This window comes from Callithrix jacchus, chromosome 4, assembly GCF_049354715.1.
Source record: "Callithrix jacchus isolate 240 chromosome 4, calJac240_pri, whole genome shotgun sequence".
NCBI lineage: Eukaryota > Metazoa > Chordata > Mammalia > Primates > Cebidae > Callithrix > Callithrix jacchus.
The window spans coordinates 49683328-49710694 of NC_133505.1; the positions used below are offsets into that span (position 1 = coordinate 49683328).

The window sequence follows — 27367 nt, forward strand, 5'->3', positions numbered from 1 at the left end:
TACTGCTTATGTTCTTTTATATTGAAAACAATCTTGAGAAGTAGAAATTACTATTCTCTTTCACAAGGAAAAATGGGGCCAAGGGTTAGTGACTTGCTGAGGGTCACACAGTGACAGAGTGGCATCTCAGGTCCCTGTCCCTGACTTCTTCCCTAGTGCTCCTCCCCGCAGGCATCTCACTCTCAGAGGAAGCAGGACCATCAGTGCTGCTAGTGTGAGCTCTTGGGGAGCTATTTTCAACCAGGTGTGTTAAGCTCCCTCCTAGTACACATCAGGGTGGTGGCCACACCCTCATGATAGGGAGAACAGCTATCTTAGCAGGTTGCTTGCCAGACAGAGATGTGTGTGTGTGTGTGTGTGTGTGTGTGTGTGTGTATGTGTGTGTGTCCTGGATGGAACCGGAGCTGTCAGTTCTTCAGCCTCAGTATTCCCTCTATTGCCCCCTCCTGGACATAGGGAAGAAGTTCCTCCTTCCGGCTGTTCCCCAGGATTACTCCCTGCCCCTTCCGCTCTCCCCACATCCATCCTGAAGTGAGCCCCTCTGGCTGATCACCAGGGTCCTGGCTGTGTCACTTTCCTGGCCATTGGAACGTCCCTGACCCAGGGTTGAATGCACAGTTGTCACATTTATCCCTAGGTGCTATTCCAGTCACTGCTGGTCAGTAGACTCCCCTCTCTGGGGGAGTCCCCCATGAGAACTCAGACCTGGAGCCCAGATGTAGAAGCTGGGGGAAAGAGCCCCAAGTCCAGCCTCTCAACTTCAGTCTGGGGAGAAACTGACCCTGCAGCCTAGAGGCTCTTAGCTGTGTGTTTCTTAGGGGGTAGCGGCCAGTAGGTGGCAGCAGTGAGAGCATGGGCTCTGCAGGGTCCCGGGACAGGAGGGAGGAGCAGCCCCAGTCAGGGCAGGGCCAGCAGAGGTCCAGCAGAGGACACGTGGCCTGACGGGGGAAGGTGCCAGTCCTTCTGTGGGTCCCCAGCTCTTAGTCACTGTCTCCTCTCCTCCAGGATGGGACATCGCCGCCTCTGAGACTCGTGAGCCCAACTCTCTTCCCTAAGCTTAGGGGAAGCTGGAGCAGAGCAGAAGGAAGCAGACGACACAGTGGCGCTGGTGGGAGGAGCAGCTCAGCCTGATAGTAAGGGTTTCTGAGGCAGACGGGAGCTGAGGTTCTCTGTAAATAGCCCTCTCAGGGTTCCCCTGCCCTCCACCGAGAGTGCCAGAGTCTGCGGCTTTGAGCAGAAACCACTGGACACATTTTCTTGGGACTTCCTGCCTGATGCCCTTTGCTCTGGGTCCCTCCCCAGATTCCTGCAGCCCAGGAAAACACCGGGCTGTGGGGCTGCTCAGGAGGGCAGCCTCTGGTTATAGGAAGGCCTGGGTGAGTCCAGCACTGCACAAGTCCTCCAGTTTCATCTGATCCAGACTGGCCCCAATCTTCACCCCTCCTCTAGCACCCTGGGGCCACTCTGGGAGACGCTCCCCAACCCATGTGTAAGTGGCCTCAGATCAAGCAGGCTTCCACAGTGGCTCTGGCCTTCTAGGTGGGTCACGTCTAGAAGGATCGCTGCACATGCTGTAGCCTGCAAGAAACAGGGAGAGCTGAGGAAGGGCCCTGCCCTGACCACGGTACCCTGATGCTCCTCCACCAGCCCCAGCCCTAGCCCCTTTCTGGCTCTGCCTCTGGTTTCTTCCAGGTCATCCCCTTAGGGTTGTGCTGGGTGGTCTCTGCCTGGCCACCCTTCTCCCTAGGTGGAGGCCTCACAGTCTTTTTGACCTTTGACTGGACACAGGTCAAGGACCATACCACCTGGGACTCGAGGTCATAACCCTTAGCGCAGTTACACAGAGCTCTGCCCTCAGGAGGCTGGGAGGTGGGCTCTACTCACTTCCCATGTGTCTCTTCTTCCAAAACCCATAGACCACGATCAGCATCAGCAACAGGAGGAAGGTCAGCACCACCACAAGCACAGTGGAGTAATCATCCTGGTGCCTGAGGAGAAGGGACAGAGCGGAAGAGGGTGAGAACCAAGGTTCCCCACCCCAACCCACGTTGGAGTCAGATAATCCCAGCAACAGAACCCACAGAGCATGCCCTTCCTGGGGGAGATGCCCACCCTCTTCCTTGCGGACCTGGCCATAGGAGAAGAAAGTGGGCCACCTGGAGTTAAGGGGAGGACATCCTCAGGTAGAGGGGAACATCTCTCTACTTTGCTACCTCTCTTTCATTAGGCCCCCAAATCTGTTCCTCACTGAGGATGAGGATTCTAGGAGACTCCCATCTGTGGCGAAAGAGATCAAGATGCTTGCTGTCCTCAAGGGGCCTGCGATGCCTCTTCCCCACTCTGTCCTCTGTAGCAGATGCTGTCAGGGCATGCCTGTATCCCTTTGCCTGTATCATTTCCATGCACACAGATCATCAGCACTCCTCTTCTGTGGGCAGGAGGCTGAGGTCTTTCTCTTGTCACTGGAGCCCTCTATGCCACACACAGCAGTCAGCCCGCTGCCGATGACCGATTGGAGTTGGTGTGTAACCACCCCGGCTCCTTTGCCCTTCAGATGTGTATTTGATGCTGGATCTCAGAGTCTCCCATTGGAAATAGGCTCTTGTTGTGCACAGTAGCTGCTTGGTTAAGTACTCTTTATTGGAGGACTTCCCCGCCCTGTCCCACTCCCCCACCCTTTTTTCAGTGTTCCACATAAGATGCAAATCCCTGCCTCAGAGTCAGCTTCTCTAGGGGAACCCAAATTAAAGCATCCCCCATTTTTCACTTCCTACTCCATGAGGTCCATTCTTGCCCCATCCTCACCCTCTTCTCTCCATCCACAGACTCTTCAGGCCACCATCCCCTGACATGCTCATCTCTAACTCTCATCCCCACTGGCCCTAATTCTACAGACTCTCCTCACCCCCTACCCTCATCTCTGCAACCCTCCTCTCCCTGATACTCCTCCAACTTACCTTCTTCTTCCCAGACTCTCCTCTCCCACAGCCTTCATTTTGCCTCATCCTCATCCCCCTGACCCTAATGCCCCCAACTCTCATAGTCCCCTACTCTCATCCCTGCACCTCTCATCTCCCCCTTTTATCCCGACCCTTCTCTCTGCTGACACTTCCTCTAACCTTCTTCCTCCACACCCTGCTCCCCACTGACCCCTCCTTCTCCTTGTCCTCCTTTCCCCTGACCTTTCTCCCGGACCCTTTTTCCCCCATCCTCCTTTCCCCTGCCCCTCCTCCATATTGAGCCTCTTTTTCCCTGCCCTTCATCCCCCAACCCTTTCCCATGCCCCTCCTCCCTATTGACCATCCTCTCCCACCCTCCTTTCCCCTGCCCCTCCACCCCACTGACCCTCCTCCTCCCCCACCCTCCTTTCCCATGCCCCTCCTCCCCACTGACCCTCCTCCTTTCCCCTGCCCCTCTCCCCTCCCGCTCCTTTCCCAACTCTCATTCCCACAGACCCTCCTTTCTTCTGACCTCCTCTTTCCCCTGACCCTCTCCCCCCAACCCTCCTCTCTCCTGCCCCTCCTCCCCATTGCCATCCTTTACGTCACTTCCAGTCCTCCACCTCCCATTCAGAAGGAGGCCATACTGGGTTCCTGAGGAGCAAAAGGGGAAGGTTAGACATGAGATTTGCACCTCAAGGTCTGTATGGGCACTAAGTGCTGGTGCCACATCTGGTAAAATGTCACTCAACCCCAAGCCCCATGGGTACCTGATGGAGGGTAGTCTGTTGAGGAGAGATCTGCTGGTGAGGCAGAGCCCTGTGGTGGGCGATCTGGTGCTGGGGTGACCAGACTTAGTGGAGATGGATTCTTGGACAGCAGAGGCATTGCTGGGAGACGCAGTCACTGTCTGGGACTCCGTGGTCCTCCTGGATCCCTTTCTGGTGGTGCTGGTAGCAGTGAAGCTGTAGCCTCTCTTGGAGGCAGGTCCGGTGGAGGCCAAGAGGGTAGCCAAGGTAAAGAGTCTAGGGGTGAACACCATCATGCCAGAGGTGAAAGGGGCATCAGGGCCAGAGGTAGGGGCTTGGCCAGTTGTAACAGTTTCACTCTTGAGGATGTTGGCCAGATGTGTGAAAGGAGTGTTCCTCTCAGTTTTGGGAGCTAAAAGACAGAGAGGGAGGAAAGTTAGACTGACTTGGGGGCCTCAGTGCTGGGAGCAGGTCCTGGCAGCCCACACAGTTTCCTGGATTGTGGGATGGGTACCTGTGCTCTTCTCTTCTCCTTGACCTTGGGCCTAGGATTCTGGCTGCTGAGTGATCAGATGTGTATTTGTTCACAAAGTGATATCAGGAAGAAAGAAGTAGGCATACTGAAGAAGGGAGGGACTGTGATTTATTTTTCCCTCCCATGTCAGGCCACCTGTTCCCTCTCCATCCCCATCCCTCTCCTGTCACTTTCTCAGCCCTCTTCCTTCCCATAGGCCAAAAAGATTTCTACAAAATCATGTCAAACAGGGACTTTAGCTGTTCCATAATTGACAAGTAGGGTCCAGAGATGAGGACAAGGAGGCATCAAGGGCCCTCAAATTCCAAAGAAAGCTGCAGTTACTGGGGTCAGACACTTTCCTTAGGAGCTCACTAAGAGATATCAGACTGGTCCTGCTACACTCACCCGTCAACCCAGCCCTTTTCCACCCCATTTTCTAGAAGCCTGGGTTCTGGAGAGTGAATGACGAGGGAGGTGGAGGAGCTTTGAGGCATCCTAGCAGTGAGTGTTGGTTCTGTCTCAGCATGGAATGAGAAAGTTGGAGAGAGAGGCTGCTGCATCCCGCTCCTGTGCATGGAAAGGACAATTTCCTAAGGGCCAAATGGTCATCATGGAAGGTGGCTGCACTTGAGCCATTTTTCTGGGGAAAGGAACTCAAAACAAGCAGCATTGGTGAGGATAAGGATAGAGCAAGAGGCTCACCTGGAGCCACATCATCATCCTCAGCAATGAGGGCACCCCCAAAGAACTCTTCAAAGAATTCACACATCAGTGCCTTGGGAGAGCATGTGGACACTCAGAAAGACTCTCAAAGGGCTGGCAGACAAGGAATGACATCCACCAGAGAGAACACTCCTGCAACACTCAGTTAAGCCACAAAACCATCTCTCCTTCCCTTGTTCCTACATCAACATGCTAAGAGGGCCAGGAGGAGGTAACCAAGAGGAACCCCGCCATCCCCACACCCTAAGATTTAGGATGGGGAGCTGAGCAGCCAGCAAACTTCCTTCTCCACTTTAGGTGCCTTGGGCCATACAACCTGGTCTTCAGGGGTCAGCAGAATATCCTATACTGCTAGATGACTAGAATTTGTAATTAGACTAAGGATTATTAAATTTTCTAATAACTGACAAGGTCTGCAAAAGTTGGAATCTTCACAAATTGTCCTCAAGAAGTGGAAAGTGAGATTTGACATAACATGATTAGGGGAAATGATGAGAAAAATAAAAGCATTTAATGTTCAATGTTTCTGACCCTACAAATTAAGACTTCAATGAACCAGTTTCAACTTCCCTGCATCTAACTCAGAACTGGAGAGGGGAGGAATAAGATTTGGCTCCACATTTTAGCGACAGCATTTTCCCTAGCTCAGACCCCATGGAAGATGCAGATGCGATCGGGTTAGGGGAACAGGGAAAGGTGGATAGTAAATTGCATAACTGGCTGCTTTTTTTGGACTCTTTAGCTGACTCCTTTCCCTTTTCTATCTTATAAATGCAGAAGGACCTCATGGCTTGGTGTTCCACTCTTTTTTTTTGCCTACACTCAAGGAAGAGCTTTTAGATCTTGATATTTTTTTAGCAACTTTATTGAGATATAACTCACATCCCATTTACAGTATAAAGCTCAATGGTTTTTTAGTATGTTTACAAGGTTATGCAACCACCATCATGGTGAATTTTAGAACATCCTCATCATCTCCAAAAGAAACCCCTTACTGTATATCTATGACTCTGTATTCCCTTTTCCTTCCCCTAACCCTACGCAACCACTAATCTACTTTCCGCCTCTACAGATTTCTCTAATTCCCTGGACTTTAAATAGTATCTTTATAGAGATGCTTTCAAATACATATCCCAGCTCTGACCTCTCACCTGAGCTCCAGACAGATATATCCACTGCTGGCTGCATTTCCCTACCTAGGATTCTAGAAGGTATCTTAAACTTAACATGACAAAAGAGAACTCTTGATTTTTCTTCTCCAAATTAGCTCCTCTTTCAGATTTACCCTTTGCGATCAATGGTACCATCATCCACCCGATGATCAAATAGAAAACCTTGGATCATCGATGATTCCTCCTCTTGGCTCACCTCTCAATTGAGCAAATCCTGTCCTACCTCCAAAATGTATGAACTGAACAGAAAGTCTGAAAAACAGACTTGAGCCCATTCACGTCTCTCTGCCACTAGTGCTTACATTGTACTCCAAGCCACTGTTATTTCCTGCCAGATGCCCACAGTGGCCTCTCTGACCGTGTTCATCCTCAACAAGGGGCCGCTACATTCTTAAAAACAAGTCACGACATACTCTCTGAGCTCTCTATTACCTTCCTCTTATACCCAAATGCCATCATATGGTCTTCAGGGCTGCCTGACTCTCCAACCCCATCATTTACTGTCCCATGCTCACATGGAGTCATTAAATACGCCTTATACAAGCCAAGCTCCTTCTGATCTCAGGACCTTTGCACATGCAGCTCTCACCACAAAGTGACCTTCAAAGCACCAAGATTTCAACAGGGCTGGAGAACGCTCACCATTTAGGGCTCTGTTTGGTGTCATATACTCAGGAAGGTGTACTTCAGTAGCTCCCCCATCACTGAGTCATTCCTTAGTTCATGAATACCTCTAGTTACCTGCAATTATTTGAAACACTTCCTAGTTTCTTGTGAACACCTCTTGTTATCTGCTGTTGTTTGCCTGGATAGTAAGTGTGCCTGTCCTCTCCCATAGGACAGGACTGTGAGTGTTTTTGCTCACTCTTGTCTCCTTAGAGCCTAGAATAGTGTCTATCACATAATAGGGGCTGAGTGAATTATGGCGAAGCAATGAGTGAATGAAACACAGCACAGACAGTCCCAAGGTTGAACCTCATCTCAGCCACCTGCTAGCTCTGGGACCCTGGACAAGCTCAGAGTCACATTGGGTTTTCAGGTCTCATTATCCTCATCTGTAAATGGTGACAATAGTGTCGTGAATAGTGCCATAAAGGCACTCTGAAAACACTACAGTGCCACATGACCACGGATGGGTTACTATCCTTATCATCTCTGATGTTAGTGGAGTGTAGGGCAGGGAGGGCTCCCTCCACCCATCCCAGTGCCCCTCCAGCCCACTCACCTGGAGACACGTCCAGCCAGATGCCCAACATGGGGTACAGGGTCCCGGAGCTGTTGCGCATGCACCAGTATCGGCCCGAGTCCTGGAGAGTGAGGGCCGTCATGGTGATGTTGACCACCTTGGCCTGGGCATCGTCCTGCAGCAAGTAGCGGGGTCCCTTCGCCCAGACTCGGGTGAAGCCAGGCTCACACTTCCTCCTCCTGATTTTGCACCAAACCTTGCCGTCCACACGATTTCTGTAGCCCTTGTAGGAGCACAACACAGACAGAGTCTCCCCTTCAAAGTGCCTCACTTTTGTGTATGCGCTCTCGGCGGGGGGGCCTGGGGAAGAGACAAGGCTCGTTGGATAAGGTCTGGCAAGAGCAGAGGAAGAAGGCATCGTGAAAGCTGAAGATCATGGTGAAGGGTCACGTGGATATTGTCCTGCTGTCATGGAACCCACATGATTGAGGGGGAAATACAGCCCCACCCCAGGGAGCTTGCCCCAGTCTGAAGGGTGGTACACCAGCCCTGAAAACAGCTGGCACCCAGTATTATGGGGGAGACACAGGCCCCTCCCTCAGGAAGCTTTCAGTCTGGTGGAGGAGGCAGGTTTATCCCTCAGGGAGTCTCAGTCTAATGGAGGAAACACAGCCCTGACACTCGGAGCTCCATCAGACACACCCCTTTCCTCATGGTATTCTCTAGTCTGATGGGAGAGGGACAAGCTCTGCCTTCAGGGATTCCCAGGGAATTCTTGTGGGATAGACTCAGGTCACGCCCTCGGTAAGATAGATGCAGAGACACAAACACAAGTCATTACGTTCTGAAATTCCAGTGCCCAACTAATTAGGTACATAAGAAAATCCAGTATTTGAAAAAATCATGAATAGTTCTTTATTTCATAAATATGCTCACTGAAGTCCTCTTTAAAGAATAACCTGCCTTAGTTCATTCTATCTGGTGTTTACTTTTAAAATATTCTAGTTACATAAAACCCACAGGTGAAGCCTGTCCAAATGTACATGTAAACAAACTCCCAATGGAGTGCGAACCACAGGATTCACCAATTGTTCATGTTCCATCTGCAGTGTCTTGCTCTCTATGCTGAGGTGTAAGATGTGGTCCAAGCCTTCAGAACCCACAGTCTGGTGGAGAGAGAGCAGAACTGCTGTGTGGGGTGACTCGGGACAGATGGAGGGAGAGAGCTGCCGGGGGTCCCTTCACCCCTGCGCCCAACCTAAGCTCAGCACTGATTCTTCTGATAATTTTACCCCAGAGCCTTTCATAAACACACATTAAAAAAAAACTTTACAGCAGAGTAGAGAATAGAGAGCCCACATTTTAGAGTCAAAATAAACAAGGGCTGAAACCCTGTTTCTACCACTTAACTGTGTGATCAGGGCACGTGTTTGATACTGAAATATCAAAACAGACACTTGTCACTTGACTGATACAGAAACAGATATATTTCTGTGTCAGTCAAGTGACAACAGCACCACACCGCTCACAGGTTGCTGTGAGAATTCTGCCCCAGGTCAGTGCTTTGCACACTGTGGGTGCTCAATGCATGCTTCCTTTTCCCACATGCAGAGGGCTCCCAGTTCCCCCAGTGGAACCCAGAGCTATGAAAGTCAAGGGCCCAGAACCCAGGACATCTGTCCCGCTTCCCACCCAGCAGTTACTAGTTCTGAGGCTCTGTGTGAGGCAGCGCCCTCTCTGAACATCCCTCTGTTCCTTGCAAACTAAACAGAATGATCTAACTCCATTGCTTGGTGGATGAGCCCAGAATTTCTGAGCACAGGAGAGACCCCTTTCTGCCCTGGCAGTGGGAAGCTGCCTCTCTATCCTCTGGGAGGTGCAGACCTCCAGAGGTGGGTGACCCTGGGATGGGTCTCCAGGGCACTGTGTTCACGTGTGCCTACAACTCCCACCCTTCTTACCGGCAGTGGTGAGTGAGTTTTGCCAACACCCACTATGCCCAGAACTGAACAGGAAGTGGTAACTTGGTTGCTATGGCAGCAAGCGGGCAGGAACGGGTGAGGTCCCTCAAGGAGCACTGGTATATGTAAGGTGGGAAAGGCATTCAGAGATTGGTCTCTTCAGGACAGAGGCAAGGACAGGATGTGGCATCAGCATTTCAAGTAAAATGCTCCAATTCAGTTCAAAGCACTCATGATGCAATGACTGCTGTCATAACTAAACAGGCTTCCTGACACAGGCCGGGCCGAGGTGGCTATTTGTGTGAGGAAATAAAGTGACGCTGCTTTGAAGCCCGAAGAAGCCTAGGAGATAAAGGGGCCAACGCAGAGAGGGTCCAGAGCTTTATCTTAGCCTGGGAGGCTTGGATTAGCTTTGCCTGGGGCCTGATCTTAGCATAAAGAGCTACTAAGTCAGCACTAATCTTCTTCCCCAACCCACAAAACACAAGAAAATTGCAGGTAAGGAGGTTTAGATAAAAGGCCCTGTGCTCCTGCCTCTGTTCCCACTCCCTCCTCCACAAGGCAGCCCCTTCTCCCCTCACCTGAGATGCAGCCCTGTGGCCACGGCAGCAGCAGCAGCAGCAGCAGGAGCGAAGGGACCATGGCTCCATCCAGCTGGGCAGTCACAGGCCCAGCAAGGGGCCACGGCACCCCGGGGATCCAAGGTGAGGGCCCAGCCGACACAGGACGTGCCACCTGGGCCTGCCAGGGAAGGACGTGGGGTTCTAAAAGTGAAGATACCCATTTAGGGAAGTGAGGCAGTGTGGGACCCACTGTCCCCAGCCGACCGCAGGAGCCCATAGAGCCTATCGCAAGGGCAAGGGCGGTGCTGGCAGCTGTTTCCGCCCTTTTCCTCGGAACTTCAGGCAGGTGTGGCTGCTCCACCCAGTATGCAGGCCAAGCCCAGGTTGGGCTAACAGTCAGAGGGCTCCCAGCCCTTCCCAACCTCCCCCGGGAACTGGTCCCTAGGATCCAGCTATGGCGTTGAGGTGAGGCTTCCGGAACCTCAGGTACAGACTTTCCTGGAATCTTCTGGGCTCAGAGACCCAGGAGTACAGGCTCTCAGGCTGAGATGGAGCATCTCAGACCCTAGTTTCTTACATACACACATTCACAGGGAAGTTCGTGTCAACTCTCATTCATTCATTCATTGCAGTTGCATTCTTCCTGTTCCTTCCTCTCTCTCTCTCTCCCAGGTTCCTGTCTGCTCAGAACAGTCACTTTGTGTTTACTGTTGCGAATGACCTCTTACAGGCTCACTTGAAATCTTACTTTTGTCAAGGGGAAAAAAAAATCCAAATTGTAGGACTCAGGGCATAACGTTTGGGTAGAGGGAGGGGTTTCTGTACTCTCACACATGAGTGTGTGTGCACATGCACTCACACTCAATCTCACTTTCTCTTTTATTCACTTTCACACAAACACACACACACATGCCCATGCACAGAGTCTCACATACACCCCAACGGCCCCTCCTCTGCCCTACCCCTGCATCTCCTGTCTCTATTCCTCTCTCTGCCTCTCCTCCTGTCGTCTCTACTCACCATCAGCTCCCTCTACACTCCTAGTCCCTCCCACAGGCTTCCTAAAGCCACCACAGGGCTTCCCCTCATCCACCTCACCTCCAGAGCCCTTTCCTCCTGTGCCTCCAGCCTCCATCAGCACACAGGCAAGCACCCTCCACTTCCTCCTGCTCAACCCTATCTCGCCTGTGCAGCCAACAGCTCCAGTGGAAATGACCCAGCACTTGGCCCAAGACCTCACCCTTCACTTACCCCAAGGCCTAGAGTCAGAAGCATCGATTTCTGATGTCCAGTAGCTGTGTCATCTGCTCCTTCAGTGTGTGGGGGTCCAGTTGGACCCCCATGGTTATGTATGCTCCCCCTACTCACCAGTGCTACGTTTCTACTCCTTAGATGGGACTGTCAAAAAGTAAACTGAGGCACAATAAAAATTTAAACGGATTATTTGAGCAAACAACAATTCATGAATCAGGCAGCTCCAAACAGAACAGGTGGAGGAACTCCACTGGCGGGACGCAAGGGCAAGGCTCCCACAGGACGAGTAAAGCGAAGAAAATATTTAATTGGTTACAGTTCTACAGTTCCCCTAGTTGCCCTAGCCTGTTGGAAAGACACTACTTATTTATATAAGTTCATTGGCTTCTTCTGACTGGTTGAGCTTAAGTTCTGTTCTTCCTTAATACACACATTTATAAGAAATAGCGCAAGTTAAGTTTCACTGATGTTTGCAAATCAAGCAAGGTTGAGATCACTTATGAGGCCTGACTGATTTTGTCTGCTCAGGGACTCTTCAGGCCTGGTCTCCATTTTCATTAATTTTAACAGGACTCAAAGCAAAAAGTCCTCAAGTTTGCATGGTCACAATCTTAAACTGACCTTGAACCCCCAAACCCCAAGCAAAGAATTTTATCTAGACTAACCCTAAACTTTTATAGTCTCTCAACTCATTCATTCATTTGTTCCTTCCCACAACCTAATTGCTATGCATGGGGCTTGGTAGGCACTGGGGACATGGGAATGAGATACAGTCGCATGGCCACAATCTTAAACTGATCTGGAACCCCCAAACCCCAAGTTAAGGATTTTATCTTAACTAACCCTAAACTTTTATAGTCTCTCCACTCATTCATTCATTTGTTCCTTCCCACTATCTCATTGCTATGCATGGGACTAGGTAGGCACTGGGGGCACGGGAATGAGATACAGTTGTCACTTGAGACGTCTCCACTTACAGATGTGTTTTGTTTTCCTTTTTCACCCTTCCTTTTTCAATGTTTCCCACCCAGTACTCAGAACATCCTGAGCTCCCTAAGTTCAGAGGCCATCTCCCTCCCTAACGTACACAGTATGCTCCTTCATTCCTTCCCCCAACAGAACAGTAAGTTGCTTCAGGAGTGGGGATTTTTCTCTTGTGGGACTTCAAGTGCCTGGAATCTGTGCTTCTATGAAACCCCTGCAGTGTGCCCAGTGCTGAGCCAGTGATCATCAAAAGTGTGACCCTTGGGATCACTGTGCTGATGAGGGTGGAAGGAATCAAACACTCATTCACCAATCAGGGAAGTATCCACTGGATGCAATCTTTCTTGAGAGAAATTTGGAAGCATTCATCAAAATTGTTAAAAATATGTATGTATTAGACTTATACATCCATCATTTGATTTAACACAGCAGTGTGTTTTGCCTTTATATTTATTTTTCCCTTGAGAAAATTAAGGTCTGATCTACATAGAGTACTATTTACCCTTTTTAATGAACAGTTCTGCAAGTTCTAGAGACTTGCATCCAATGCCATAATGGAGACAGAGAAGAGTGCCATCATCTCCAAAACTTTCCCCTGCCCCTTGTCAGTCATCCCTTCAGTCCCGGACAAACACTGATCTGCTGGGGTTTTTTTCCTATCGTTTCTCTCTTTTCAGAATGGAAATAGGACAGTATGAAGAACTTTCTGTTGACTTCTTTTGATTAAGTCTAACATATAATTTTTGTGGATCATATTTTTATGTCATATCTGATAAATCTTTGCTTAACTCAAGGTCATGATGATTTTTTCAACAGTTCTGTGAGATATAATTCACATAATATAATACTGACCCTGCTGGGTGCAGTGGCTCACGCCTGTAATTCCAGCATTTTGGAAGGCCAAGATGGGAAGATCACAACGTTAGGAGTTTGAGACCAGCCTGACCAACATAGAGAAACCCTGTCTCTACTAAAAATATAATAATACAAAAATACAGAAATACATCATTTCAGGCTCCTGTAATCCCAGCTAATCAGGAGGCTGAGGCAGGAGAATCGCTTGAATGCCAGAGGTGGAGGTTGTGGTGAGCTGAGACCGTACCACTGCACTCCAGCCTGGGTGACAAGAGCAAAACTATGTGTCAAGAATAAATAAATAAATAAAATAAATGTGACCCATCTAGAGCATACAATTCAGTGGTTTTCAATATATTCACTGAGTTGTACAACTAACACCACAATCCAATTTTACAGCATCTTCATGTCCCCCCAAAGAAACCCCATGCCCATTGGCAGGCACTCCCTGTATCAGTTTCCTATTACTGCAGACTTGGTGGCTTAAAGCAATGGTACGTGATTATCTCACCGTTCTGAAGGCAGAAGTCTGAAGTCAGTCTCGCCGTATTGCCATGAAGATGTCAACAGGGCTGCAGTCTCTCCGGAGACCCTAGGGAAGAATTCGTTCCTTGCCTTTCCAGCTTCAGGTAGCTGCCAGCATCTTTTGGTTTCACTGTTTTACTCCAGTCTTCAAGGCCAGCATCTTCAATCTTGCTCTGCTCCAACCTCACGTCACTTTCTCCTGTTTGTGTTCAAATCCCCCTCTGCCTGTTACATAAGGATACACGTGATTGCATTCCGTGCTCATCTGCGTAATCTCCCCATCTCAAGATGTTTAACTTACTCACGTCAGCAAAGATCCTTTTTTTTTTTTTTTTTGCCATATGCGGTAATAATCACAGGTTCCAGGGACTAGGACACAGATTTTTTGTTTTTTTGGTCGACAGTTCACAGTTTATGGACACAGATATTTTTTAAGAAGCCATTTATTTATCAGCTTACCACAGTCCTCATTCCTACAGTCCCAGGCAACCACCAATGTTTTGTCTTGATAGATATATCAGTTCTGGAGATGTCATGAAAATGTAATTGAATAATTATTCTTTCACTTAGCATAATGTTTTCCAGGCATGTCCATGTTGTAGGTATACTTGTGCTATAGATTGTATTAGTACCTCACTCCTTTTAAAGGCTGAATAATATTCCACTGAAGGGATATATATGTTTCTTGCATATGGTAATATTTGTCAGGTGACAGCTATTTTGTTTCCACTGTTTAGCTATTAGAAACAGTGTTACTGTGACTATTCATGTACAAGTTTTCATGTGGACATGCGTTTTCATTTCTCTTGAATACATAACCAATAGTAGAACTACTGGGTCATATGGCAACTCTGTTTTTTAACATTTTTAAGAACTACCCGGCCGGGCACGGTGGCTCAAGCCTGTAATCCCAGCACTTTGGGAGGCCGAGGCGGGTGGATCATGAGGTCAAGAGATCAAGACCATCCTGGTCAACGTGGTGAAATCCCGTCTCTACTAAAAAAAAAAAATACAAAAAATTAGCTGGGTATGGTGGCGCGTGCCTGTAATCTCAGCTACTCGGGAGGCTGAGGCAGGAGAATTGCCTGAACCCAGGAAGCGGAGATTGCGGTGAGCCGAGATCGTGCCATTGCACTCCAGCCTGGGTAACAAGAGAGAAATTCCGTCTCAAAGAAAAAAGAACTACCCAATAGTTTTACAAAGTGGCTACAACTTTGACACCCTCTCCAGCAATGTAGGAGTGTTCTCCTTTCTCTACAATCTCTCCAACACTTATATTGGCTTTCTGTTTATAGCCATCCAGCAGATGTACCCAAGTTTTGAATTGTAGTTACCTAACGACTAATGATATTGAGCATCCTCACCTTGAACATGTACAATGTGCTCATTTGTATGTCCTTGGAGAAATGTTTCTTCAGTCGGGCTGTTTGTCTTTTACAGCATTTGCACAACAATGTGTCACATTTTTCTGGCTTCCATTGTTTCAGATGAGAAATTCACTACAATTAGAATTGGTATTCCTTTATAAATGATTATTTCTCTCTGTCTGTTTTTAAGGTATTTTCTTTGTCTTCACTTCTCAGAAGTTTATTTATGCTGTGTCTTGGTGTGTATTTCTTTGGGCTTATTATATCTGGGATCGAATCAGATTCTTGAATTTGTAGCTTTAGATCTTTGGCCAAATTTGATTAGTTTGGACATTTCTTTGAATATATTTTCAGACCCACATTTTTGTCTCCTTTCCTTCTGGGACTCTGATGATGCAAAGGCTAGCGCTTACATTAATGTCCATAGACAGCTGAGATTATATGCATTTATTTTCAGTCTGTTTTCTCAGTCTGCCTTCCAGTTAACTAATTACATCCTCTCTCATCTCCACTCTCCTATGGATTCCATGTAGTGAGCTTTTAATTTTAGTTATTGTTGTTTTTAGTTCCCACATATTTTTTGTTATTCTGTTCCCAGAAGAAGAAAAAAAAGAGTAAATGGAGCAGAGGAACTATTAATATTTGAAAAAGCAGTACCAAGAATTTTTCAGAATTAAACAAATATCTACAACATCAGATCAAATGTGTTCAGAGAGTACACATTTGGATAATATAATGAATAACTGAATATCCCATACTAAACACATTATAATAAGAACTCAAAGAGAAAATTATTAGCATGTTCCAGAGATAAAAGAGGTCAGTAAAGATGAATAACCAACAGATTGCTATCAGGCATTTCCATAGCAACACTAAGAAGGTAAGAAAACAATGAAATATGTTCAAAATTTTGAAAAAGTATATGTCTTTTACATGTTAACTTATGACACAGAATTTGCCACCCACTTGAAAACTGTGGTTAAGAAATTTATGACAAATTTGAGGCTAAGAATGTTAAGCTAAAAGAGTTAAAAGTTATAACTAAATGCTAGTCTTAGCATCTGATTGAGGGAGATGTATTTTTGTTTAGTTCACTTTTATCCCATTACCAAAGTTCTTTAAGTAAAGCTCAATATTTCCGTACTGTAAGAGAACCTGTCCCAATCTGCTGCAGTTGTATAAGTTCAATAAATCGAGAGAGGACTGGGTTCAGCCACATACCACTGAACACCAAATAGCAGTGGCTTCAGCCCACAAGCGTTTGTTTTTAGGTATCATTTTCATTATACAAATTCCCAAACATACACAAAAGCATCTCACAAAAAAGAGATAATCGGCCAGGCATGGTGGCTCATACCTGTAATCCCTGCACTCTGGAAGGCCAAGGCGAGTGGATCACTACCAGCCTGGCCAACATGATGAAACCCCGTCTTTACTAAAAATACAAAAAATTAGCCAGGTATGGTGGTGGCTGCCTGTAATCCCAGCTACTCGGGAGGCTGAGGCAGGAGAATCGCTTGAATCTAGGGGGCGGAGGCTACAGTGAGCTGAGATTATGTCACTGCACTCCAGCCGGGGCAACAAGAGCAAAACTCCATCTCAAAAAAAAAAAAAAAAAAAACAAGAGAGGGAGATAATCATACATGTACACCCCATTTAGCATCACTCAGCTACATTTATTCTTGCCTTCCTTTTTTTTTAAATTGGCAATACCATTCTATACACGGTGCTGTGTACTTCACATAGACTCACAGAAAACATAAAATCTCTAGTATCTAGATTCATGTTTTGGGCAACACAGCTGGAAGCATTATTTAGACATCTGAGATCCTAAAACCCAGCTGATGCCACCTGGGTATAAGTCCTAAAGGAAGTCTCACCTGATTCCACCAGAGAACATGATGGACAATATTTATCACAGCATTGTTTGCGACATTGAGAAGGGAAGGCAAAATAGCACATGCAGCCTGAGTTCTGAATGATACACTGTGGGATATGTACACAATGGAATAAGCAATGAAAAAGTGGGCTGTGTATATATACCCAGGAAGGAGCAAAACAAATATATGAAAAAGGTCTATCACAATTTCTTATATCTAAGTTAAAATACAGCCACAGGAAAAAAAATACTGCATGCTTTATAAGAATGGATTCAAATTTAAGGTTACATGTCAAATGCATTAGAGAGCTTGCTCAGAAGGGAAGGCAACTGGAAATAGGGAATGAGGATTAAAAAAATAAAGAAAGCAAAAGTGTTGCCTCTCACAGATAGATGATGGTCACGTGGCAGGAGTTGAGATATACATGAAGAGACTTCCATTTGATGCCTGTATTAGTCCATTTTCATACTGCTCTGAAGAAACACCTGAGACTGGGTAATTCATAAAGAAAAAGAGGTTTGATGGACTCACAGCTCCACATGACTGGATAGACCTCACAATCATGGTGGAAGGTGAAGGAGGAACAAAGGCACATCTTAGATGGTAGCAGAGAGCATGGAAAAACAGGAAGGGAAAACCTACCTCCATGATTCAATTACCTCCCACTAGGTCCCTCCCACAACACGTGGTGATTATGGGAGCTACAATTCAAGATGAGCGACTTGGCTGGGGACACAACCAAACCACAGCAATGCCCTTCCCCAAAAAGAGTGAAAGAAAATGGTACTCCCTTTATGGTAGCCTTGTTTAGGGCTGTCATTCAGCTGATGCACTGGTACCCCAGGTTGGTTGCTCATGGTGGACCCCCATTCTGAATGGCCAATCCCAGCCTTGCTAGATGTTACCTGGTTGAAAAATGACTGTGCCTCTTCTTTCTTCACAGATATGTGCTCCTCTTCTGTTCCCTGAAGATTTATCTGTTACTCAACATCAATAATGTTAGTTCAACTTGATTTTTCACTTTTAGGCTATGAGTCTCCTCACATGTTAAACAAACAGGTTTTTGGCCCCTAATGATCAGATTCCATTGAATGTTCTGGTCCTGTTTTAGGCTGCTGAATTGACTGCTCTCATCATTTGAACACATCTCATTTTTTCTTTTACTTCTAGAACTTCCTCAGTTTCCAGTCTGCTAATTACAACCTTTCTTAGTTTCAATTTTATCATTTATTTTTAAGTCATTTCTCTCTCATTTAGGATATCTGGGGCGGGAGATAAGGAGGGGGAGGGGATACATCTGCCCTCTTGCTCAGTTGTACCTGACACATTTCAGTTCAGAGGCTGAATTTAATTAAGCACAAAAGGAAATTCATAGAACTCTCAGGCAGAGCACAGGGAACAAACGGAAAACGTGAGGCATCCTGGAGACCTGCTGAGGCAGGGCTGAGAGAACCACAGAGTGTTGGAGAGGAGGAGCCGGCGCAGCTGAAGATGCTGAGCTGGGCATTGACCCGGATGCAGAAACCCCCGCCAGGGTCTTCCCAATGGCGGAAGTAGATGTAAGAGGGCTCAGTGCAGGGGTGAGAGGTCACCACCAGGGAGATCGGGGGGCTGAAAGTTCTCTCCAACGGGCTTGGCACTGGCCTTTCCTCAAGGGAAGGTGGGGCCCGATGCTTAGAGCGGCTCCCAATAGCTGGACGGGGAAGAACCGGGATTCCTCGTGGATCCACGCTGCGGCTCACGCACCCAAGGGACCTGGGCAGGGCTGGCCTGGGACAATCAGAAACCTCCATCACTACTGTCCTGAGATGGGACAAGAGGAGGAAAGTCAGGAATGGAAGTGATGCTTTCCCCGACCCTCTTTTCTGCCCCTTTGTCTCACCCTGTTCCTGTTACCTGTTCTTCCTCTTTTCCTCCTCTTTCTCCCTGTCACCTGCTTCCTGCCCTGCCCCTTTCTGTTTCCTAAACCTTCTGCCCAGGCACTCTCAGCTTTGTCCTTCTGGCATTGTCCTCTCAAGACAAAGACAGAGGCAAAGCCCTGGAATGGGACTCCTGGAAAGTCTCTGTATTTTTCTGTCTCTGTCTTTAAGAAGGCAGCAATTGCAAGTAAACACATATTAAAATTGTTCTCAGCTGTCATTTTTCCTGCCTCTGTGATCTGGCTGCTTCTTCCTAGCCATCTTTCTAGAAACAGAATCTGGCTCCAGCTCCATTGTCCCCCAGGCCAAACCCAGGCCCCACTCACCGGTGGCACCTGCAGGTCAGGAGCACAAACGGGACTCACGGCATCAGCCCCTTGGTCAGGAGGAGTCCACACAGAACAAAGACCAGGAGTCTGGGGCCAGCTGAGCCAAGGCAGAGGGGGGCACTTGATTTCCTGCAGTGGGGAAGGAGAAAAAAGGATGGACTTGGGCCAGGATGTCACCTGCTTCTGTGGTGTCCCTAAAGCAGGCCCCTTGTGGCTGGAGCTGTTTGTATAAGGGCCCACCCCGAATTGACTATGACACAGGGGTGTGGGGCAGAGGCCACTGAGCTCTCTGTGACTGAGAGGAGACCTGGTCAGAAGGAACCTCAAAGTCTCCAGTGGAGGAAAATGCTGCCAGAGGAAGAACAAGGGATTGGAGTTTAGGGAAGGGAAGGGATGGAACCAGGGGAGCGGGAACTCTCCCTAATCAGGTCAGGTAGGACAGGACCATCAGGAGCCTCTTAGGAATCAGAGCCAGGTGCATCTTCAAGACCAGCCAGATATTACACCTGAAGGAAAGAGGCCCAGAGACTGCACGGGACCTGAGCAGACCCTTACAAGCAGTGACAGAGTACAGACCTAAACCTCCTGTCTGCTGATCCCAGGGATCCTCCCAGATACCCTCTGTGTGGCCCCTACTCCTGGCCTAGCTCTGATTCTGGGACTTCCTATCCCAGCAAATCTGCTTTTTTCTAGTGGCCTTAGTAGCTTTCTGCTTCAGTATTATTATATGGTAAAGCCAGTGAGCTCTTTTTATATCCACGTTTTTATGACTGACTTAGCCAGTTATGTATCTTCTTTTTTATTTGGTATCATTTTAGAGTAAAATTTTCAAGTTCTTTGCAGAAGTAAACAAGTTGTGTTTGGGATTACATTGAAAGACTTCTTAATTTGGGGGAAACTGACGTCTCTACAATATTATTGCTTCTTCCAAAGTCATGTATTATTTCTATTTATTCAGATCACCTGTCAATTTTTAACATTTTATACTTTTCTCCAAATAGGTCTTGCTTAAATTAATTCTTTCTAGAAACTTTATAGACTTTGTGACTGTAATGAAAACGATCTTATTTTTCTAACTAATTATTCCTCATAGAGGTCTTGTAATGTGTGTCCGTTACTTTTGTATCCGGCAGCCTTGCTAAACTCTCTTGTGAAATCTAATGGTTTGTTGTTTCTCATTCTTTTTCTGGGTAGATGATCCCATCATGTACCAGTCACGACAGTTTTTCCCTCTTCTTGTCTAATCTTCCTTCCTGTAACCTGTTTTCCTTTCCTTCAGGCATTGATCAGAACCTCTAATATTATAGAAGACATTAATGGTAGCTGTGGAAATCCTTAATTTGAGTTTATGCTTTCTCTACTAAACAATGTTTATTGTGATCATTGTTGTACAAACTTTACCAAGTTATCTGTTCTTATTACTATTTTATAAGAGCTTTTTCATATGACATAATGTGCTGAAGGTTCCCAAATGTATTTTGTGCTTCAGTTGACTTTTTTCCTGTAGTTTATGAGTTTGGTTTATTTATATTAATAAATGTTTTAATCTAAGATCACTTATATTAGTAAGTAACGTAATCTAAGATTAGATTTTCTGAAGTTGAACAATCCTTTCTGTTTTGTGATAAAACTCTACTCAATCATAATACAGTCTTCTTTTTGATACACTCCTGAATTCAGTCAGCTAACAGTAATTTGTGAATTGGCTCCATGTGCATCAGAGAAATGGACCTGTAATTTAGTTTTCTTGTATCCCCCGTAACTGGTTTTGAGACTTTGATGACACTAGCCCCTTCAAATGACCTGGGCTGATTCCACTTCTCTTCTATTTTCTGCAACATCTTGTATGAAATATCAATCAAATGTTTCTAAAAGATTGTGTTACCTGTGAAACCATGTGAGTCTTGAATTTTCTGTGAGGATGGTGCTTATCTAACATTTCAGTTTTCTTATTTATTAATCTATTGAAATCTGTTTCTTCTTGTGTTAGTCTTCGCAGTTCATATATTTAGAAATTTGTGCACTTCTAAGATTTAAAATGGCAAGATTTTGTTCAGAACATTGGATACAACGAGTTCTAAATTCATCTTCAAAGAATCAGTATGTCAGTGTGTTCAGTTCTTTGTCCTCCATTTTAAAGTTTAACTTCCTCGTGCTTTCAGTAAGCAATCATTTTCACCAGTTCTAATCGGTAGTTCACATCTGTTCCCCTAATCCCCTACTCCATCCTGACTCATCCAGGTCACCTGCTTTGCCCTGAGTCATCCCTGCTTACCTGCTCCGTCCTGACTCATCCTGGTCACCTGCTTTGCCCTGAGTTGTCCCTGCTCACCTGCTCCGTCCTGACTCATCCTGGTCACCTGCTTTGCCCTGAGTCATCCCTGCTCACCCGCTCTGACCTGAGTCACCTGTTCCATAACCAGTTTTCCCGCCACTCACTCGCCCTGCCATTCTGGCTCATACTCCTGCTCTCGTTAAAATAGCCAATCAGAATTAGCTTAGACTGTGTGGTCTAACCCTGGCCAATTGGGGAACAAAGCAGCAGTAAGGGCTACCTGCATCAAGTATAAGAACCCCTTCACCTCCCTTGTCCAGGTGTGTGCTGGTCATTGCTCCATCTGGGAGATGCACCCTTCTGTAGCAGAAAATTGCCTTGCTGACATAATTTATATTTGAGTGCTACTTCTTTCATGGCACTGAAAATTTACATGTAGCACTAATTTATTTATTTTAAAATCTCTATAGAATGAATGCATGGTAATTTTCTTTTTTTTCTTCAATTTGTTGTTATCATCTCCTTTTATCTTCATTTGTCTTGACAACAATATGGCTATCTTTTTAAACTTTCAAAGAATGAATTATGACTTTCTTTGATCTTCATTTTCAACCATTTAATTTATTTCAGCTGTTACCATGATTCTTTCCCTCCTTTATGATTCTTTGGGCTTGCTCTGACACTCATGTTCCATCTTCTTAAGATGCTTCCTTAGCTCATTAATTGGAAAACTTCCATGTTTTCCAACAAATGTATTCAAAGCTACTAACTGCTCTCTGATATTAACTATGCCCCATACTTTTTTATATGTAGTGGTCATATATCAAAATATATTTTTTTACATACTTAATAATTCACATATGAATGTATTAATAATTAGTTTGAAAAGTACTATTTTACCTTTACTTCTCTTATGCATTCCTTTTTTAAAAAATTTTTTTTAGAAGATGGGTTTTCACCATGTTGGTCAGGCTGATCTTGAACACCCAACCTCAGGTGATCCACCCACCTTGGCATTCAAAGCGCTTGGATTACAGGTATGAGCCACCACTCCCAGCCCTCTTATGCATTGCTAATGTCATTGCGTTAGGTTTGGAGAATAGATTCTGTGTCGTATTGATTCCCTGCAATTTCTTCACACTTCTTTTATGTCTTCATACAAGGTGTCCTTTTGTAAATACACTCCATGTACTTTACAGAAGGTATACTATCTATTTTTAATTATGGAGAGGGTTATAAACATGCATTTGTACTTATGCATAGTTTGAATAATATGTATTTATGAATACTGTATTTTATAAAATATACATAATATGTTTATGTAGGTTAGAACATTTTTCAATCTTAAACTACATGTTTTTTTTTCTTAAACTACATGTTTACATATTTGAAAATATTTATTTAAAATTATAATTTATTACATATTTATCCTATATTCTTATATATCTGATTATATATATATAACATATTTATAAATAGTATATGATGGCATAGTACCTGGAATTCATTAGTTATTTGGCTTAGACCTTAAACCCCTCTATTTGGTTTTTGTCTCATTGGTCTTTGTTCCTCTGAGAGGTATGTGAACCTCCAACTACAATAGCTAATATTTACTTCTTGCATTTTTGATAGTGTTGCTTCATATATCTCAGGGCCAAAATTTAGGCCCACGTGTGTTTATAATGGCTCTATTTCCACATTCAAGTGCATCGTTCATCAGTATATGTTACATATCTTTGTCTATTTTATAGACATATGTATAGACATAATATTTTATCTTAAATTCTATTTTGTTCAATATTAAGAGTGCCAGAACAGTTTATTTTGTTTCCTAATAGTCAAATATATTTTTCTGACTTTTTCAACTTTTTAAGATCTTTTTGTTAGTATATTTAACTCTTATAACATTGCAATTTCAAAACTCAAACGGTGTCTCTGTCCTTATCTTGTAAGTTTAATCCACTTAAATTTATTGGAATTGCATTTATGTTAGGACTTACTTCTACCTTTTTATTTCCTATTTTCATTTATTGTGCTTAATTTTTTTAAAATTCATATTGAACTTTCCTTTGGCTAGAGTTTCATTTTGCTGGATGAAAGGATAGACATTCTCTTGATGTAAACTGAAGACTCATATCTACATTGATTTAATACAGTTGCTACATTGAGCTTGTCTCATGAGACAAGTACCCAACCATCCTTTCATGGGCTTCTAGTGTGTACTTCTCACCCCATGTTGATATTGTCTAGTACAGGGGTCCCCAACCCCTGAGCCACAGACCAGTATCAGTTTCTGGCCTGTTAGGAATCAGGCCACACAGCAAGAGGTGTGTGGTGGACAAGTGAGATAAATTCAATCTGTATTCACAGCTTCTCCCCCTCACCTGCATCACTGCCTGATCTCCACCTTCTGTCAGAGCAGTGGTGGCATTAGATTCTGCAGTAGCACAAACTCTATTGCGAACTGCACATACCAGGGATCTAGGTTGCATGCTCCTTATGAAAATCAAACACCTGATGATCTGTCACTGTCTCACATCACCCCAACATGAGACTGTCTAGTTGCAGGAAAACAAGCTCAGGGTTCCCACAGATTCTACATTATGGTGAGTTGTATAATTACTTTATTATATACTGCAATGTAATAATAATAAAGTGCACAATAACAATAATGCGCTTGAATCATCCTGAAATCATCCCCCTGTCCTAGTCATAGAGAACTTGTCTTCCATGAAACCAGTCCCTGGTGCCAAAAAGTTGGGGATCACTGGTCTAGAATGTTATTTTTCAGTGATCGTGAATGTATTTTCTCTTGTTCTTCATTTTGCTCTTAGCTGCCTTCTCTATGAATCAAGAAAAGATAAAAATAAACTTTGTCAAGACGCTGGGCACACCTCTTGCAGCATCTCCAGGGGTTACTTTTCATCCCAGCGGAGTCTTTCCTCCAGGACCATTTTCAGTCAGGATCTTTGCATGTGGCTAACCTTTTGAGGCCTTGAGAGTCCAGAGGTTTTATGATTTCATGATGGAGTGACAATTCGGCTGAATACAAAACACTAGATAGAAAGTTTTTCTTTACTTATTTAGAAATATTAATTATCTTCCTACCCCTAGTGTTCCTCTTAAGAACTCAAAGAGAAATCTCATCTTTTCATTTTGTAGGTGATTTGAAAGCCTTCAGATCTTTCGGTCTATTTTTCATGTTCTCTCCTTTTACATAATGGGTCTAGAGGGGTGTGTGTGTGTGTGTGTGTGTGTATTTGCTGTTTTCCCCTATTTGGCAGCATATAATCTTTTTGAGGTGAGGTCTTTCCTTCTACAGTTTTGGAAAACTTCCTAAGATTTTTTCTTCAAATATTTCTTTCTTCCATTCTTTATCTCCCACAGGCTATTGATACTCATAAGTTAGTACATCTACTTTTCTCATCACTTCTCCTAACTTCTCTTTCTAAGTCTCCAAAGCTTTCCACGACCTTCCATAAGAATTCCTCACTCTTCTTACAGCTCACTGGCCAGCCACAGCCACATTTTATCACACATGTTGTGGTCTATAATACTTTTAGAACTATGTTTACCATTTGGCTTTTTTTTTCCAATGGATCTTCCTCATTATCCACATAGTTCATGTCTCCCCTCACCCCTTTGGCCAGATGATCATAGGTACTTAGAGTTCCTGTGGGACGGGCAGAACTTCCCATAGTTCTGCTTCACAGGTTTCTATTGTTGGGTGTGTTGTCATTCTTTTAAGGTAGTGCTTCTACTAAGAAGCCTGGTTATTTTGGCTCGTGAACTCAGATTCCACAGGGCATATTAGATACAGATCTGGTAATGGGGAAGAAAGGAAGGCTAAATCCTCTGCCCTTTGAAAGTTAACAATGAGAGGAAAAAGCCCTATAGCAGGCAGTCCCCAACCATTTCGGCACCTGGGACCTGTTTTGTAGAAGACAAATTTTCCATGGACCCGGAAATCGGGGGCTGGTTTCAGAATGATTGAAGCACATTATATATACCAGGCACTTTATTTCTATTATATTACATTGTAATGTGTAATGAAATAATTATACAAGGCACCATCATTCACAGCAGAAGCTGTGGAATCCCGGAGCTTATTTTCCTGCAGCTGGATGGCCCTATCTGGGAGTGATGGGAGACAGTGACAGGTCATCAGCCATTCGATTCTCCTAAGGAGCATGCAACCTAGAACCCTCACGTGCACAGTTCACATCACTGTTCATGACACTATGAGAATCTCATGCTGCCACTGATTTGACAGGAGGCAGAGCTCAGGCAGTGATGCCAGCTATGGAAAGAGGCTATAAATAAGATGAGCTTCACTGGCTCACCACTCACCTCCTGCTCTGCGGCCCAGTTTCTAACAGGCTTGGGGACCCCTGCCCTAGAGCACAAGACCCCAGGGACCCCCATTAGCTGCCATGCTTGTCCTCTGGTTAGGGTTTCACCTTGAAAGTCCCTGAGACATAGTGTGTGTAATCCACCCACCCTGGAGTTTGCAGGAGGAGAGGGCTGGGGAGGAAACGCTCTGCCACTTGGTTGTCTATTTTCATCAATCGCTCATGGCTTTTGCTGTGCTTCATGGTCCCCAGGAGCACCTGTGACCTAGTCTATTGCAGCCTGTTCCTACAGTGAAGGGGAGGCTGTGATGGCCTCCAAACCCATGACCACAAGGATAGGAGCAGAATGTAAGAGTATTCCTCTCATCTTTCTCTTGCTGACATCTCCAGCCACCATCTGCCCCAGGCTGTAGTCACTCTCTTCATACTCAGCCTTCAACACACCAACACAGCCTCCAGATTCCACATTTTCTGGGTTCCATTTTATCTCTTTACAGAAATTCATGCTGAACTGTCTGTTTCATGGTTCCTCCACAATTAACAACCTGCATCCTCTTCCCCTTTCCTCTCTATCAAACTTTTGTTTGGGGACAAACAAAAGTCCCCTTTCCTGGCCTAGGGACTCCACGGCTGTGCCCTATGGCCCAAACCACCAGAGAAGGATTCTTGGGTGCCCTGGACCTGATTACAAGGTTCAGGAGCTACTCAGGCCCTCTGTTACCAAGACCTCCTTCCCAGTGGCAAAACCCCTGACCTACCTGGTCTCAGAGCCATTGATGGAGGGATGGTCAGAGTTCCCCTCTGGAGAAGTGATCAGAACTAAGAAGGACACAAAGAAGGCAGTGATTGGCTAGGGGACCAGAATAGAGAATGGGATAAGGTCCCCAAAGTGTGAAAGGAATGGGAGAGGGGCCAGAGGCAGCTCCTAAGTATCCCTTAGGTCGACGATAGCTGAGGCCTGAGATCTCTGCAACCAGTTGAAGTCAAGTCTGGCACTGTCCTCTCTATGGTGGTGGGAGGCCAGGAAGGAGCAGGAGGGCTGGGACATGTGTGCAAGGCCTTCCATATGGACTCCCCTCTGGGGATACCCACCCATCATCATGAGAACATGGTGGTCTTCCTGATCACATCAGATGGTGCATGTTTCTCTCCCTAGGTGAGAGCGGATTCTGAAGGTAGCTTCCCACCAGCCCAGGGCCCAGGAGATCAGCTGCCAAAGTCAGGCCTCCCTGGTTTCCCCTTCCCTGAATCTGAGGCTCCCAATCTACCTGATGACCCCTTTTATCAACCCACACGGGGGCTTCCAACCTACCTGTGCTTGTTGGGAGCCAGGTAAGGGTCCACACAGGAGATGTGGTTGGGGCTAAAGAGAAAAGACAGCAGAGAGTGACTCTCCAGGGGTCCAGAGGGGAATGGGGTCTACCCCATACATGAGAGGAGGTAGAGGGCCCAGAGGCAGACCCTCAGGATGTCTTAGGTCAGGAGTGGCCTGTGCCTAAGATCTGTGTGCCAGAGCTGTCAGTGTGTGTGCATGAAAAGAAGAGATGTGGGTGTGCCTGTGTAACACAAAGAGAGATTCAGAGTGACAGAGAGACTGTGTCTCTGTCCAGGGACCTCTGGGGGTATCTTGCCAACAGTCGGGGCCAGGATGGGCAGGATGAAGCAGAGGCGAAAGGCTCTGTCTGGGGACAGGATCTTTGCTCCCCTCGGACCAGAGCAGAAGACCTGACAGGATGGGGGATGATAGAGGCATGGGAGGGGGGATGACATTTCCTTCCCATCCCTGTAGGGTGGCACAGGGGAATTTCCTCAAGAAA

General features: G+C 45.8%; 3 protein-coding genes across 5 annotated transcripts in view; 1 reads left to right on the forward strand and 2 right to left on the reverse strand.

Moving 5' to 3' along the window:
* Positions 1-3326, forward strand: part of LOC100393267 (uncharacterized) — a 97000-nt gene extending 93674 nt beyond the window's left edge. Inside the window, exons 15-16 of the transcript XR_013534209.1 lie at positions 1006-1133; positions 1917-3326. The gene's annotated coding sequence lies outside the window, so the exon portion shown is untranslated. The remainder of the gene's footprint in view (positions 1-1005; positions 1134-1916) is intronic.
* On the reverse strand, positions 1-18479 carry TREML2 (triggering receptor expressed on myeloid cells like 2). Of its 3 annotated transcripts, XM_078369108.1 has the most exons (7): positions 13415-18479; positions 11062-11223; positions 9829-10011; positions 7326-7646; positions 3710-4100; positions 1885-1988; positions 1-1578 (listed from the first exon to the last, which is right to left on the reverse strand). In XM_078369108.1, the coding sequence occupies exons 3-7, from the start codon at positions 9887-9889 to the stop codon at positions 1505-1507; spliced, it is 951 nt and encodes a 316-aa protein (XP_078225234.1). In that variant the 5' UTR covers positions 9890-10011; positions 11062-11223; positions 13415-18479; the 3' UTR covers positions 1-1504. The 3 variants fall into 3 exon arrangements, with proteins under 3 accessions (XP_078225234.1, XP_054109937.2, XP_054109929.2); XM_054253962.2 differs by having other exon boundaries at positions 11062-18479; XM_054253954.2 differs by lacking the exons at positions 11062-11223; positions 13415-18479 and having other exon boundaries at positions 9829-10099.
* The window catches only part of TREML4 (triggering receptor expressed on myeloid cells like 4), a 10212-nt gene continuing 746 nt past the window's right edge, over positions 17902-27367 (reverse strand). The window contains exons 3-6 of the mRNA XM_002746525.7: positions 26863-26913; positions 26309-26369; positions 18921-19052; positions 17902-18478 (exon numbers count right to left, since the gene is read on the reverse strand). Coding sequence (XP_002746571.2) covers positions 18956-19052; positions 26309-26369; positions 26863-26913 — 209 coding nt within the window. The 3' untranslated portion in view covers positions 17902-18478; positions 18921-18955. The remainder of the gene's footprint in view (positions 18479-18920; positions 19053-26308; positions 26370-26862; positions 26914-27367) is intronic.

Excerpts from the sequence above, each read along its gene's own strand:
- TREML2 (XM_054253954.2), bottom strand. The coding sequence starts at position 10,087 with ATGGGCTCCTGCGGTCGGCTGGGGACAGTGGGTCCCACACTGCCTCAC. Across the intron at positions 7,647-9,828 it reads GCCACAGGGCTGCATCTCAG|GCCCCCCCGCCGAGAGCGCA; the intron begins GTGAGGGGAGAA and ends TCTCTTCCCCAG. Across the intron at positions 1,989-3,709 it reads AACAGACTACCCTCCATCAG|GCACCAGGATGATTACTCCA; the intron begins GTACCCATGGGG and ends CCTTCTCCTCAG.